We start from the raw sequence: 17,273 nt of genomic DNA on the forward strand, positions 1-17,273 counted from the left end.
CTTGATGTGCAGCCACATAAACACAGAGTAACGTTACTGAAGTGTCCTGACAGTGAATATACATTACCTCCAGCCAGGACGTGATGTGTATTCAGAATCCTGACACTTCTGTAGCCTTTCTGTGAGATTTACAGCAAGGCAAGCGTAGTCTCGTGAGATTACAATTAGAGATGAGCGAACCGGGACAACCGAACCCGGTTTCGGTCCGAACTTCCGGAAAAGTTCGGTTCGCAGCGAATCCGAACTTCACCGGGTTCGGCCGAACCCGTTTTGACCGAACCCGGTCAAAAACATTATACAAATCGGCAGCCACTTATCTCTATCAATCACTGATAGAGAAAAGAGGCTGCTGATTAAAAATAAAATAAAAAGCATTTCATACGTACCCGGTCGTTGTCTTGGTGACGAGTCCCTCTTCTTCCTCCAGTCCGACCTTCCTTTCTGACGCGGCAGCCTGTGATTGGCTGCAGAGGCCTCTGCAGCCTGTGATTGGCTGCAGAGGCCGCGGCAGCCTGTGATTGGTTGCAGCGCTCACATGGGCTGCATCGTCATAATGGAATGTCGGGCCGGATGTCGAGAGGGACGCGTCACCAAGGCAACGGCCAGGAGACCGGACTGGAGGAAGCAGGGAGTTCCCGGTAAGTATGAACGTCTTTTTTTTTACAGGTACTGTGATCGGTAGTCACTGTCCAGGGTACTGAAACAGTTACTGCCGATCAGTTAACTCTTTCAGCACCCTGGACAGTGACTATTTGGGTATGTGCACACACACTAATTACGTCCGTAATTGACGGACGTATTTCGGCCGCAAGTACCGGACCGAACACAGTGCAGGGAGCCGGGCTCCTAGCATCATAGTTATGTACGATGCTAGGAGTCCCTGCCTCTCTGCAGGACAACTGTCCCGTACTGTAATCATGTTTTCAGTACGGGACAGTAGTTCCACGGAGAGGCAGGGACTCCTAGCGTCGTACATAAGTATGATGCTAGGAGCCCGGCTCCCTGCACTGTGTTCGGTCCGGTACTTGCGGCCGAAATACGTCCGTCAATTATGGACGTAATTAGTGTGTGTGCACATACCCTTACTGACGTCGCCTAGCAACGCTGCCGTAATGACGGGTGCACACATGTAGCCACCCGTCATTACGGGGCCTCATGCACACGACCATAAAAACACCCGTTATCACGGGTCGTAATTACGACCCGAAATAGCGGGCCCATAGACTTCTGTTAGCCACGGGTACCTTCCCGTTTTCTCACGGGAAGGTGCCCGTGCCGTTAAAAAGATAGAACATGATCTATTTTTTTATTTTACGGGCCGTGCTCGTAATTACGACTCGTAACTACGAGCACGGGCAGCCGGCCGCTTTTGCGAACCGTGCTGTCATTATAATTATAGCAGCACGGCCCGTAAAATAGAAAAATAGAACATGTTCTATTTTTTTAACGGCACGGGCACCTTCCCGTGAGAAAACGGAAAGGTACCCGTGGGTAACAGAAGTCTATGAGCCCGTTATTGCGGGTCGTAATTACGACCCGCAATAACGGGTGTTTTTACGGTCGTGTGCATAATGGGAGCACGGCTCGGAAAAACGAACGGCTGCCCGTGCTCATCTCCTGAAATACTCTGTGCTGCCTTAAACTCTGTGGACAGGTCAGGATACTGTTTCTTTTAAATGCTGCTGGGGAACCCGCTCGATCCACTATATAAGGCTACGCTACAATGCAGCATTTAAAAGAAACAGGATCCTGACCTGTCCACAGAGTTTAAGGCAGCACAGAGTATTTCAGGAGATGAGCGTGCAGATTCAGTGCTGCTGTGAACTCTGCTCTTACCATTACGTAGCTCTCAGTCTGTTACCTCTCCTCCACTCCTGTCCTCAAGAACACCTTCACATGATTGGCAAGTCACCACGTAATGGTAAGAGCAGAGTTCACAGCAGCACAGAGTATTTCAGGAGATGAGCGTGCGGATCTTGTGCGTGGTGGTGACTTGCCAATCATGTGAACGTGTTATAGAGGACAGGAGTGGAGGAGATGTAACAGACTGAGCTACGTAATGGTAAGAACAGAGTTCACAGCAGCACAGAGTATTTCAGGAGAGGAGCGTGCAGATTCAGTGCTGCTGTGAACTCTGCTCTTACCATTACGTAGCTCAGTCTGTTACCTCTCCTCCACTCCTGTCCTCTATAACACCTTCACATGATTGGCAAGTCACCACCCCGCACAAGATCCGCACGCTCATCTCCTGAAATACTCTGTGCTGCTGTGAACTCTGCTCTTACCATTACGTGGTGACTTGCCAATCATGTGAAGGTGTTCTGGAGGACAGGAGTGGAGGAGAGGTAACAGACTGAGAGCTACGTAATGGTAAGAGCAGAGTTCACAGCAGCACTGAATCTGCACGCTCATCTCCTGAAATACTCTGTGCTGCCTTAAACTCTATGGACAGGTCAGGATCCTGTTTCTTTTAAATGCTGCACTGTAGCGCAGCCTTATATAGTGGATCGAGCGGGTTCCCCAGCAGCATTTAAAAGAAACTGCGTTTGTGTATGTGTGTGTTTGTGTATATATGTGTGTTTGGGTATGTGACTTTGTCTGTTTTTGTTTTTATATGTGTGTTTGTGTATATGTGTGTGTATATATGTGTGTGTATATATGGGTGTGTATATATGGGTGTGTTTGTGTATATGTTTGTGTATATATGGGTGTATTTGTGTATATGTTTGTGTGTAGATGTTTGTGTGTGTTTTTGTATATGTGTGTGTTTTTGTATATGTGTGTGTTTGTGTATATGGGTGTGTGTTTGTGTGTATATATGGGTGTGTTTGTGTGTGTGTGTGTTTGGATATGTGTGTTTTTGTTTGTATATGTGTGAGTTCGTGTATATGTGTGTGTGTGTGTGTGTGTGTGTGTATATCTTGTTGTTTGTGTATATATGTGTGTGTCTGTGTATGGTTGTTTGTTTGTGTGTGCGTGTATATATGTGTGTAGGTGAGTAGAAGTATTGGTATTGTTCACATTGACAACTGTTTTTTTATGTTGTTGCAGATTTTGATGTACCGATTGGACTACGTCTTCGATTCGTTGGACTACTGCGTAGATCTACGTTTTTTCAAATTTTAATAAAATGGTTAACGAGGGTTTTGTTGGGGATTTCTTATTTCAATAAAAAAGAATTGTCTTTGTGGTTTTTTTAAACTTTATTAGTGCCTAGATAATGGTAGTTGGCTGATTGACAGCGTCCATTATTAAGGCGGTACTTAGTGTTAGCCGGTGCAGAGGCTAGCACTAACCACCCATTATTACCCTGGTACCCACCACCACCAGGGGTGCCGGGAAGAGCTTGGTACGATCCAGTACCCGACCATCTGTTGTGATGGTCGGGTACTGGGGCGGCCGTAGGCTGGTATTATGAGGCTGGGAAGGGCCAAAATCAGTGGACCTTCCCACCCTTGTAATGCTAGGCTGCTGCTGCTGTGTTGTATCGGGCTGGTTATAAAAATGGGGGGGACCCCCACGTCGGTTTTTTTTTTTGAATTTAACAAATTTAGCAATAGACGGGTCCCCCACATTTTTAATAACCAGCCATATACAAGGCCGCAGCAGTCTGGCATTACATTGGTGGGAAGGGCCACTGGTTTTGTCCATTCCCAGGCTAATAACACTGTGTTGTATGTGGCTGGTTATGATAAATTGGGTGGAACCCCATGTCTTTTAAAAAAAATAAAAATTAAATAAATAATTTAAAAATATGACGTGGGGTCCCCCCCACTTTTATAACCAGCCAGATACAACACAGCAGCAGCAGCCTAGCATTACAAGGGTGGGAAGGTCCACTGTTTTTGGCCCTTCCCAGCCTCATAATGCCAGCCTGCGGCCGCCCCAGAGCCCGACCATCACAACAGATGGTCGGGTACTGGATCGTACCTGGCTCTTCCCGGCACCCCTGGTGGTGGTGGGTACCGGGGTAATAATGGTGGTTAGTGTTAGCCTCTGCACCGGCTAACACTAAGCCTCGCCTTAGTAATGGATGTTGTCACTCAGACAGCGGCCATTACTAAAGTGGTAGTAATAAAATTTGAAAAGAAAAAGACAAAGATATAGATAAAATATTTTATTGAAATAAAGCACCTCCAACACAACCCTCATTAACCATTTTATTGTAGAAAAAAAAACGTCATCTAAGTAGTCCTCGAAACCGACGTAGTCCAAACACCAAACCTGTGAAAAAAAATAATTAAATAAAACATGTCGTAGGCTTAGATTCAGTTTAATGTGTGATACTGACTGTTATACCATGTATAGAAGCCTGCCGTGAAGTTGACTTAGATACAGGGCGCCAGCAGACAGTATCATACATGGCCATACATACATATATACAAACATACATACAAGCATGCACATATATACATACATGCAAACATACACACATATATACATGCAAACTATCATACATACATGCATACACACACACACATGAAAACATACATACATACAAACAAACATGCAAAGATACATACATACATATATACAAGCATGCACAAATATACATGCAAACATAAATACATGCAAACATAATTACATACATGCACATATATATAAACATACATGCAAAAATAAAAACATGCAAACATACATACATGCACATATATACATACATACATGACAACATACATACACACATACATGATAACATACATACATACATGCAAACATACATACACACATGCAAACATATATACATGCAAATATACATACAAACATGCACATGTATACATACATGCCAACATACATGCAAACATACATGCACATATATACATACATACATGACAACATACATACATGCAAATATATACACATACACACATGCACATATATACACACATGCACATATATACATACATGACAACATACATACATGACAACATACATACATATATATATATATATATATATACACACACATGCAAATATACATACAAACATACATACATACATGCAAACATACATACATGCAAACATACATTCATGCAAACATACATACAAATATACATACACACATGCACATATATACATACATACATGACAACATACATACATACATACATACATGACAACATACATGCAAAAATACATACATGCAAACATACACACATGCAAACATACATACATGCAAATATATACATGCAAATATACATACAAACATGCACATATATACATACATGCCAACATACATGCACAGATATACATACATGACAACATACATACATACATGACAACATACATACATGACAACATACATACATGCCAAAAAATAATAATAATACGTTCATACTTACTTTCCTCCTGTCCGGCCTCCAGCGATGACGTTTCATCCATGTCGCCGCTGCAGCCTCTGATTGGCTGCAGAGGCGGTCACGTGGGATGAAGCGTCATCCTGACGTGCGTGACCGCCACTACAGCCTGTGATTGGCTGCAGCGGCGAAAGGGATGAAACGTCATCGCTGGAGGCCGGACAGGAGGAAAGTAAGTACGAACGTATAATTTTTATTTTTTTATTACATTTAAATTGTATTTTTCGCGCGCCGAGCATGTACTGTGAAGGTTGCTGAAAGAGTTAGTGCAGCCCATTAACTCTATCAGCACCCCGGACAGTAGCATGCTCGGCGCACGTAAGTGACAGGTTCGGTCAGAACTAGTTCGGTCCGAACCGAACTTTTTTGTGAAATTCGGCGAACTAGCCGAACCGAACTTTTGATAAGTTCGCTCATCTCTAATTACAATGTAACCTGTCATTTAAAACGAGATTACGCTTGCCTTGCTGTAAATCCCACACAGACGCTACAGAAGTGTCAGGATTCTGAATAGATATCATGTCCTGGCTGGAGGTAATGTATATTCACTGTCAGGACACTTGAGTAATGTTATAGTGCGCTTATGTGGCTGCACATAGTGATGTAATAAGAACGCTATCTGCTGTGTAAATTAATGGGGAGAAGTGTGTGTGACGCTGATTGGTCAGCCTCATACACTCCTCTGTACAACACCCACTTGGTCAAAAAGTAAAGCACGCCCAGTTGTCCATTAAGAAACTCATTAGCATAAAGCTAATATAGGTCATAACTGTCAAAAAGGATCGTTTTTCTAAATAAAAAACACTGCTGTAATCTACATTACAGCGCCGATCACATCATGTACAAGATAGGCCACTTATGTGGTGACAGAGCCTCTTTAAGTAACACCTATAGTGTATCCTGTTCAGCTTTTCAGTCCATTATAGTCATTGGATATATTATGTCATAGATGGTGTCAGCTCTATGAACAGAATGCTCTTGCAGTAATATAGAAGTTGTCTTCTTGTTTCCCAATTAAAACAGTTTGTTTACTTCAGGATTGTAAATGGAAAATGTACATGGAACTTGATGGAGATGAAATTGCTATAACATACATAAAGGATGTGACATTCACCAGAAGTCAGCCAGAGGCTGAAGCGCTAAGGATGACTAAAGTAAGTGATGTTAAAAGCCTGAGCACATAACGCAATTCACAATATACAGATATTGTAAAGGGAATGATAACAATTATATATATATATATATATATATATATATACACATACACACACACACAACGTATCTCTGTCCATGTACAACCATCACTAACAGGCAACATAGGAGGTGTATTTAGTGCATTTGAGTTTCAGCAGCTGAGAGAATTATCATTCTCTGCTAAATAAACTGGGATAACTGTTCAATTCCAGCTAACTATTGAATGATAGGCCTCGAGCTGTGCACTTTACAAATTCTACCGCTGACGAAAGTTAATAAATTACCAATTGAACTAACAAGATGTGCACTAGTTCCTTGTGGTGCAGCTTGTTGAAACATGCTAACTATTTCAATACTAGGGGATTCTAGAGAAAGATATTTATGACATATCCATAGGATATCCCATAATTGTCCGATCTATGGGGTCCTACCGCTAGGACCCGCACCATGCACGTAAACAGGGGTCCTTTCTTTCCCGTTGCTGCCCTGAAGCTAAGCAAAAGTTATAGGAGATACCCGTCATTTCTGTGCTTGGCAGTCTCCATAGATGTCTATGGGGAGTGAAGAAAACCGCAAAGCGAAAGTGCTTGGTTGTTTGTGTAGCTTCCATATAAGTCGTATGACTAGAGCCTAAATGTTTTTCTCCAGAATATTCCATTAAGCAACATGATTAGATGTAAAATAATCAGATGAATCACTCACTACTGTTGAGATTTTTTGCACACATACCTGTCTGATTGCCTTGTAAACTAGACCAAGATGGCGACTTGCAGCACGTACTGGACCTCAAACCTAAGGAATACATTAAAGTCCTACAATGCACTGAATGCATCTGAAAAGCTAAAAAATATAAACATTTCATTTAGAGTCACCTATCACGATAGAAAATTTTCAGGGGAGGAAAAGTGAAACTTCTAACTTAAATGCAACTTAAATAAAACAGCACAAGAAACCGTCCAGCTCTACAATAAGGCACAGTTCACATTGAGTTTTTTTACGCTGATTTTCACACGGAAACCACGGAATTAGCGCCAAAAAAAGTCCGAAATCGGCTCCTATTGATTTCAATGGGATGCGGAGGCGTTTTTTTCCCGGCGGTGGCTTTTAGCCACTTGCAGTGAAAAAAAAAGCGGCATGCTCTTTCTTGCTGCAGTTACACCTCTGTCCTCCCATTGAAATCAATGGAAGGTAGAGAGAGGTTTTCACAGCGTTTTTTGCCCGTGGCGCTCAATGGCTGCGGGCGAAAAACACTGCGAAAATAGCGATAAGACATTGTAGGCAGGTCAAAATCTGCCTCAAAATTCTTGAAGGAATGTTGAGCCAGATTTTTCTGCCTGCAAAAAAACTGTGTGAACAGGGCCTTACGCCTTATAGATAGATAGATTAGTAGTGACTCAGGAACAGAATTCTGACCTGCATTAGATCCAATTGGGATATCCTAAATATATGAGAGAATGTAGGGAAGTATTTCCATAAAGTATGTATACAATAGATACAGATAAATGTTATAGTTTCATTTATTATTTTTAATTCAATCATGTTTTGGATATGGTTTCTTTTCTTTATTCCTCAGCCACCATTTGTAATGGAGAAATGGATTGTGGGAATCCCAGAGAATGAGTCTGTTGAGTGTATTGTGAGCTATGAGGTAAGTTTCACACATACAGGTTATGTATAGCAACCATAAACAAAATTAAACCTTATTAGTAGTCAGAATATTGAAGGATTTGTCTGTGTGGAGTTCCCCTTTAAGCTTGCATGCATATTTATATAATACAGGACAGCAGGTAGACTGCCAGACTGCTAATAGACAATCTGGAAACCTGAAATATTAGCCAGAGTAACGGGGAGTGAACGGAGGACTGAAGCCAGTTGGCTCAGCACTCCCTAATAAAAGCTCATTTATTGTATGTATGTATCTGTTTTGTTCTTTGTTGTTTTGGTTCATTTCAATGCAGAATGTTTATTGAGCGGTTCTTTATTTTCATTTTATATTTTTTTTCTTCCAAAAGAGCGATGTCAGAACTCCTAAATTAACCAAACACATTCATAAAATTCACTGGAACAAGATGAAAAACGAAGATGCAGTGAAGCCAGTCCAACTCGCCATTAAGTCGTCGCTGCTAAATTCTGAGACCAAACCTAACGATTCCAGTAAGAGGGTCAAATTACAAAATGCTGGATTAACACAGATGTGCAAAATCCTAATAAATACCATGTAATACTATGGAGAATATTATATTAAGTATAGAACTGACATTTGACTAAATGACCTCGTGTGTACGCAACTGTGTTGGTGAGAGATTTGTCTAGTCTGGAATCCAGTGGTGTCATATGAACATAGCAGAAGAGCCGAGACAGGCAGAGGTTAGTAACAGAGTGTTATGCAGGGACTCATCCTCCCTCCCAGGCGCTCCCATAGCGGTTTATAATGGCAGCCTTTATTAGTTACCGCACTGCTTTCCTAGAAACAGATATAACTAAGAATAACTTTAAGTAACCGCTAAATAGAATTTTCAATTAGGCCTCATGCACACGACCATATTTTTGCGGCCGCAATTTATACTTATTTTTGCAGATAAATTGTGGATCAATTCTTTTCTATGGCCCCATGCACACAACCATGATTTACATGGATCAGTGCTGGGCTGAAAATCCGGACTGTAAAAACTCCGGTCAAGTCATTATACGGTCCAGATTTGCAGATTCACCAACACTATTGAATCGTTGTGGATCCGTGAGTCTGGATGAGACACGGATGCACATTAAGGGTTTTTTTGTGGTCCGATAGACTGCAATGGATCCGTGGTTATGTGGCCGCAAAACCAATGCAGTTGTGTAAATGTGGCCTAAGGGTATGTTCACACGTAGTCAACAAAAACGTCTGAAAATCCAGACCTGTTTTCAAGGGAAAACAGACCCTGCTTTTCAGACGTTTTTACCAACTCGCATTTTTCGCGGCGTTTTCACGCCGTTTTCGCTGCGTTTTTTACGTCCGTTTTTGGAGCTGTTTTCATTGGAGTCTATGAGAAAACAGCTCCAAAAACGTCCAAAGAAGTGTCCTGCACTTCTTTTTACGAGGCGTAATTTTACGCGTCGTAATTGCCGTACGACGCGTAAAATTACGCGTCGTGTGTACAATACAGCGTTATACCCATAGAAAGTAATGGGCAGATGTTTGACGACGTATTTGAGACGTATTTCCAGACGTAAAACGAGGCAAAATACGCCTCGTATACGTCTGAAATTTGGCCGTGTGAACATACCCTTAGGGATTCTATTTAGTTGCATTTATGGAGAGCTGCTCTTTAACCTCTTCCCACCCTATGATGTAATAGTACTATTGCATCATGGTGATGGCACCATTACTTCACTATGAGGGTATGTGCACACGACCTCTTTTCAGACGTAATGGAGGCATTTTACGCCTCAAATTATGCCTGAAAAGACGGCTCCAATACGTCGGCAAACATCTGCCCATTGCTTGCAATGGGTCTTACGATGTTCTGTGCAGACTAGCTGTAATTTTACGCGTCACTGTCAAAAGACGGCGCGTAAAATTACGCCCGCGTCAAAGAAGCGCAGGACACTTCTTGGGACGTAATTGGAGCCGTTTTTCATTGACACCAATGAAAACCAGCTCCAATTACGTCCGTAAAAGACGCCGCGAAAAACGCATGCACTTGTAAAAACGTCTGAAATTACGGAGCTGTTTTCAGGAGAAAACAGCTCCTAAATTTCAGCCGTATTTGGCGTTGTGGTGTGCACATACCCTGACCAACAGGAACTGACTAACTTACGGCCAACATTCCGCTGTAACGACTGGGATCAGAGATAACTTCGATTCCTGCTGTTCAACTCTACTGATGCCGCGGTCAATAGCGGCCGCGGCAACTAAGGATTTTAACAAAAGGCGGGGACCTCTCTTTCACCAAAATAGGCCGGCCTTTAAAGGGATTATTCCACAAAAAACAATTATCACCTATCCATAGGATAGGTGCTAAATGTACGATTGATGGAAATAGCCAAGCAGTCTCATAGACATTGAATGGAGCGGTAGTGCGCAAGCCCAATTCAAACAGGGAACACGGACCCCTCGATTTTCTTGTGATCGCTGGGGATCACAGTGGTGGGATCCCCGTCGACCATACATTTATCAAATATTCATGGGCCAACCCATTTAAGGGGTTAAAGTTGAAGAAAGGTGTTGCCACGGATTTTGCAGAGAATCTGCAAATGTTACATGCGGATTTCAAACCATGCATTGCAAAGAATGAAATCCGCAGTGAAAATCCGTGACAAATCTGCAACAGTGTTGACATACTGCAGATGGGAAAATACGTAACATGCCTTCAATTCCATTCTGAATTTTTCTGCTACATGTGAATGCGGTTTTTAAAACCCTGATTACATGTATTGTCCTTTAAATGACTATGAGATAGATAAATAAATACATGTAGTATTTTGTTCTGTAAAGTTTGTCATTATTTGTGAAGACTGTAGCAGCTGTATTTCTAAGGGGAATAAATTAATAAATAATGGGTGGAAAGTGACAGTATATAAACAGCTCTCCTAAAAATAGTTATTTCAGGATTCCTTCTGAAGTTATTCTACAGTTATTTTTATATGTCAGATAAAAGTTAATAAATACAATAGAAATGAAAGATGTCTTCGAGTTACCACCAAGGGGCAGTGTTACTCCCTGGGAGTTAGAACAATCTGCAGCCTAAATATTGAGAACATCTTGTGATCTCTTTTTTTTATTTGGTAATTACATTTTAATAGAGTTAATGACAAGTGGCACTTTTTTGCCACATTTTTTTGAAATGGAAAAATCAAGACTTCTACATCTCAATATCATTCATTTGCAAGTCAAATACTTAGTTAAAGAGAAGTGCATGTGCAGATTTGCGAGGGTAAAGATAGTTGAAAAAGTGTGAGTTTGTGTGTACACAAAAAGTGAATGTTGGAATTGGATGTGGGGAAAAATCCATTCCAATCCCAAGCTTTCGAACATCCTTTAAGGTGGCCATGCACGGGACAATATGTCTCACTCTAACCATCATTAGGCTGGATTCACACACAGCGTTTTGATGCATTTTTCATGGTGTTTTCGAAGTGCCTATTTTTTTTAAAGGCAAAAACACTGTGGCTAGATGTTGTTATTTTAAAGTCTACACTGAATTATTGAAAAAGGCTACATACAAAGCGTTTTGGCTTGTGGTGTTTTTTGATTCTGTGGTAGTATGCTCTAGGTATGGATACATTTTTCTGGCATTTTTCCTATAGGCTTCTGTATAGCCCAAAAATTCTCCACCAGAAAAGCATGTAAAAAATGCCATGAAAAACACGTACCATTTAAAAACTCCTGCCATCTTAACATGCAGTATAAAACGCCAGACAAAAACCTTGTGTCAAGGAGGTCTAAGGGTATGTTCACACAGAGGTTTCGGTGCTGTTTTTGATGCAGAAACCGCCTCCCATTGGTTTCAATAAGAGGAGGAGGCGTGTTTTTTTTCTGTGAGCGGAAAAAAATGCTCGCGGGAAAAAGAAGAGTCAGGCCCTTTCTTCAGATGTTTCTGTCTCTGACCTCCCATTGACATCAATGGGATGCAGAAAATCTGTAATCGCTGCATTTTTTGCCCACGGCCAAAAACCGCCACAAGAAGCGTGGCTAAGGGTATGTTCACACTCACTAATTACGGATGTAATTCGGGCGTTTTTGCCCCGAATTACATCCGAAAATAGCGCCTCAATAGCGTTGACAAACATCTGCCCATTGAAAGTAATGGGCAGACGTTTGTCTGTTCACACGAGGCGTATATTTACCCTCCGCTGTCAAATGATGGAGCGTAAATAGACGCCCGCGTCAAAGAAGTGACCTGTCACTTCTTTGGCCGTAATTGGAGCCGTTATTCATTGACTCCAATGAATAGCAGCGCCAATTACGTCCGTAATGGACGCGGCGTTCAAGCACCTGCACATGCCGTTACGGCTGAAATTACGGGGATGTTTTCAGGCTGAAACATCCCCGTAATTTCAGCCGTTACGGACGCTGTCGTGTGAACATACCCTAAGAGAGTGCAGGCAGGTCAAAATCTCCCTCAAAATTCCTGAAGGAATTTTGAGGCAGATTTTTCCGCCTGCAAAAAAAAAAAAACTGTGCGCAAAAGGGCCTTAATGTTTTTCACTAACAGGACGATTTACAGGACGTTTACACTATAAGATATTTACTTTTATAATGACTAAGGCCAGTTTCAGATGGCCCTATTGCTGCCGCATTTCCGCATTCATATTACAACCCCAAGATCCAAACCTCACAGAGTTCTATGGAACCGGGTTAATAAATATCTTGGTAAATGTAATGAAAGCAAAAATGTCAGTTCATTGAAAAGATTGGGCTATGATTTTATATACCGTAAATACCCACTGTAAGGGAGGATTTACACGAGCGTGTAATACGTACGTGCAACGCACGTGATTTTAACGCGCGTCGCACGGACCTATATTAGCCTATGGGGCCGTGCAGACAGTCCGTGATTTTCACGCAGCGTGTGTCCGCTGCGTGAAGCGCACGACATGTCCTATATTTCTGCGCTGTTCGCGCATCACGCACCCATGTCAATGGGAACGTAAAAATCACGCGCACCACACGGAAGCATATTCGTGGGACGCGCGTGATTCGTGCAACAGAAGTAATAAGTGTGATTGAAAACATAAAAGCACCACGTGCTTCTCTGTTTACAAACATACAAACAGAGTGTCATAATGATGGCGGCTGCGCGAAAATCACGCAGCCGCGCATCATATGGTGATGACACACGGAGCTGTTAAGTGCCTTTTGTACGCGCAAAACGCCGCATTTTTTGCGCGCGCAAAACGCACACGCTCGTGTAAATCCTCCCTAAGGGCTTTGCGCACGCAAAAAACGCAGCGTTTTGCGTGCGCAAAAGGCACTTAACAGCTCCGTGTGTCATTACATATGATGCGTGGCTGCGTCATTTTCGCGCAGCCGCCATCATTATGACACTCTGTTTGTATGTTTGTAAACAGAAAAGCACGTGGTGCTTTTCTGTTTCCAAACATACTTTTGACTGCTGTTGCGTGAACTACGCGCGTCCCACGCAAGTGCTTCCGTGTGGTGCGCGTGATTTTCACGCACCCATTGACTACAATGGGTGCGTGATGCGCGAAAAACGCACAAATATAGGACAATGTCGTGAGTTTTATGCAGCGGACTCACGCTGAGCAAAAATCACGGACATTCTTCACGGCCCCATAGACTAACATAGGTCTGTGCGAGGCGCGTGAAAATCACGCGCGTTGCACGGACGTATTTTACGTTCATCTGAATAAGCCCTTAGTGTTTTATTCTTGAAGCCCTTCTTGGACGTTTTACTGAGGATTTAATGTTGAAAACCTACAAAATGTATTTCACCAGAAAGTCACAAGCATCAAAATAAATGCAAAAAAAGAGTGGATGGTTATTCGCTAGATGTGTGATGTTTCAGAATGGTTTCTGTATTATCATCTGTTTATTTGGGCTACATTTGGATGTTGTTAATTTCTTGTAAATACATTGGAGGTCTAGGGGGTAATTCATCCTGGGGTTAATTTGCATTCATTTTACAACATTTTTCATGGTGCTGTTCTCTTGTTTTAGTACCCTCATAGTTTTAACACTTGCATATTAGGACCATTTTCAAATGCCTTACTAAGTAATTCTGTGGAGGGTCCCCTTTTCAGGACCAATAGCTAGAACTTCTACAGATAGCATCTGTCTATCTCTGGAAGACCCAGCGTATCCGTGCATTACACAGATATCCCACTAATTTCAGCAGGAACGGTGTTAGGCGTTATTCACACAGTGCAGATTTGACATATCAAGTTTGATTCAAGTGCACTTACTCTTTAATCAGCTGATCGGCGGGGTCCCAGAAGTCAGACCCCCACGATCAGATATTGATGACCTATCCTGAGGATAGGCCATCAATATAAATAAAACTGAAGGGCCCCTTTAAGAGTTTGTACACGATTTATTAGGGCTACATTCATTGATTTGAATTCATTGTAATGACTCACAATATATGTTTCAGTGTTTTCTTTTTATTTCTCTGAATTGCTTTCACTGATGGTATTTTGAATTCCTACAGATGTTGACTGCCAATGGATCTACACTTTGAGAATGCGTCAGATGGCCACGCATGTGTCTTCTCCGCATCACACTGGCTTACCTCGTTCCCACTCTTCCAGCCTTACGAACCTATCCCAGGTGTTACCATATCTTCACAACCAAGCATCTTATGCTGCTGCCGTCAGACGAACACGCGTCACATTACCTACATTACAAATCACACCTATCAATTACTCCCGCAGCTCTTCACCAACACAACTTGGAATAACCAAAAATCTGTCTGCCTTGTCTTTCCAAAGTTCTAAAGGCAGCAGTGCATCAAGTACGGCTTCCGATAGCCCCTCAGAGAGAGAAAGGGCCCGAAAGAGGGCAAACAACACTTTTTACCACCAAAACATTCATAGCACATCAACGCAAAGGAGAGTGGATCGGAAAAGCCCTCAGACAAGCAATGGAAAATATAAGTCATATGCAATAGCACAAAGTAATCCAAAGTCTCATGATTATAAACCACATCGAACTAGCCAAACCCAAAGCAGACACATACCAGGAATGCCTGTGCCAACCTCTGATACTGCTAATGGAGAGGAAAACAAGGTTAACAATGACGGAGGATGGATAAAGGTAGAACATTCCAAAAAAAGTCATAAATCCCCAACAACAAGCAAGTCGAAAAAAGAGCGACCCAGACTGTCTAGTCGTAGCCGTCCATAGTATAAATTTAGGCTTACTATTTATTTTATAAGATGCTATAATTTTATCTAATTTAATTGGATGCTTGAATATCAAATATATAAATATTAAATATATATTTTATATTTATATTTTTAAACGGTTTCTCTATTTCTATGCGTATTGCAATCTGGAAATAAACTTATGGGGCTCTTCATTTTCTTAAAGAGCATTTATTTAGTACCTGCCTCTTGGCTTACTTAGAAATCCATATTCAGAGCGTCCCATACAGGTGAGCCCTCCTGGACTCCTGTCCATCTACTCATTGCACAGCCAATTTTCTGTCTGGGAACAGGCCCCTTGTTTTTGGTAATAATAGAGGTTCCTGAGGTCACACTTTCCCCTTACCATACTTTGTGACCTTATCTAATGGTCAGGTACATTGACCATACATTTGGGTGATGACATTCACAGAAGTCCTGGTTCTTTCAAAGTTTGCCAATCCGGAGAGTGGTGCAGATATGGTGCAGTTTACATATATGATTCACAGTGCACATTGCTGACCAGAAGCTGTACAATAGCCTGCTCATGGAAGAAAGGTGAATTTAGCCAAATACAATGTGTGTTTTGCTGGTGTCAGGATGCCAGAAGTTGTGGAGGGATGTCTCAAAAATAGTGAGAGGAGTAGATACTTTAAAAAATTATCCTGGATGCACTTTCAACCAAGCAACCTCATAGGAGACAAAGGCACCATCAGTGGAGTAAAACGTCTTAATTGTTTTAGTGACATACTGCGTTTCAAGCACTACTGATCTATTCTTTAGATAACAGGCAGTGTACAAACACGTTGTATGGGACTTTTAATTTATATACTGCACTCTTGTGATGTCACCCTTGTCACCACATTCCTCCTTTACGAACTCTAAAGCCTATGATTGTCCGCAACATACATAAAAAGCCTCAATTCTAAATATTGATTAGTATCTGAGCTCTGAATAGTATGACAACACTACAGAAAATGGCAGCTACGAAGAGGAGTAGATATGAGCTATAATTTACGGCAGTACCTGGCATAAACTATAGTAAATTTGTTGGATGCTGGAAGAACCGCCCCCTTCCGCTAAGCCCCACCTACTTTTAGTAATGTACATTTTGCAACTTTTCTACATCAGAAAGAATAATAAACTTCCACACAAAAAGTGTAAGATAAGAATCAACTCATTGCTTTAATTGCAACCCTGTGCTATATTATGTGCACAATTACCACGAACACTTTATTATTTGTTGTAAATAATCGCCATGAGCTTTGGTTCACAAGACCACACTGCCGCCATCTCCAGCCGACTTATCTCTGTTGTGTTTGCATAATCTTGATGTAGATATACAATAGGCAGTTGATATCCCGAATAATAACAATGCCATGAAATGCTCTCCACACAAATACTGAGAACAATCATGATTTTAATCTATTAACAATTCTGCCTAGATTCTCTGCTCCCCGAGTGTGAGGAATTGAAAATCTGTGGGTTTTTATACACTAAATCACAGCCCTGCTGCAGCAATGCAGTCAGCAGCTGGAGATTGGGGGAGATAATAGGCAGGAACTTCTGCGATCCGGGTCCTTTACAATACACTTTAATGGAGCTGGAATATACTGGCATTTTACCAACTAGAACTAGACAGGTGGCAACCTTACTCATTATATTTCAAATATAGATATGCTGTTTCACAGTCACTTTTAAACAATGTAGCTCTTGCTGAGTATTCATCCATGGGAACATCTATATCTGTGATTTTCGGCTTTTATGCTCATTCTAATTGTAATAATACAAGCAGAGATGGTTGTAAGTAATCAAATCAGTTGCTGGTCTACGCAGGAAACACTATGATTTATTTTGATGTTGATTGGTGGCAAT

The 17,273-nt window shown here is 41.7% G+C and overlaps 1 protein-coding gene across 1 annotated transcript in view; it reads left to right on the top strand.

Moving 5' to 3' along the window:
• Positions 1–15,572, top strand: part of MAP3K20 (mitogen-activated protein kinase kinase kinase 20) — a 153,443-nt gene extending 137,871 nt beyond the window's left edge. Inside the window, exons 17-20 of the mRNA XM_075829475.1 lie at positions 6,395–6,511; positions 8,125–8,199; positions 8,564–8,705; positions 14,705–15,572. Of these exons, the coding sequence (XP_075685590.1) occupies positions 6,395–6,511; positions 8,125–8,199; positions 8,564–8,705; positions 14,705–15,399 (1,029 nt within the window). The 3' untranslated portion in view covers positions 15,400–15,572. The remainder of the gene's footprint in view (positions 1–6,394; positions 6,512–8,124; positions 8,200–8,563; positions 8,706–14,704) is intronic.
• The last annotated feature ends 1,701 nt before the right edge of the window (positions 15,573–17,273 follow it).

This window comes from Rhinoderma darwinii, chromosome 6 (assembly GCF_050947455.1).
Source record: "Rhinoderma darwinii isolate aRhiDar2 chromosome 6, aRhiDar2.hap1, whole genome shotgun sequence".
Classification (NCBI taxonomy): domain Eukaryota; kingdom Metazoa; phylum Chordata; class Amphibia; order Anura; family Rhinodermatidae; genus Rhinoderma; species Rhinoderma darwinii.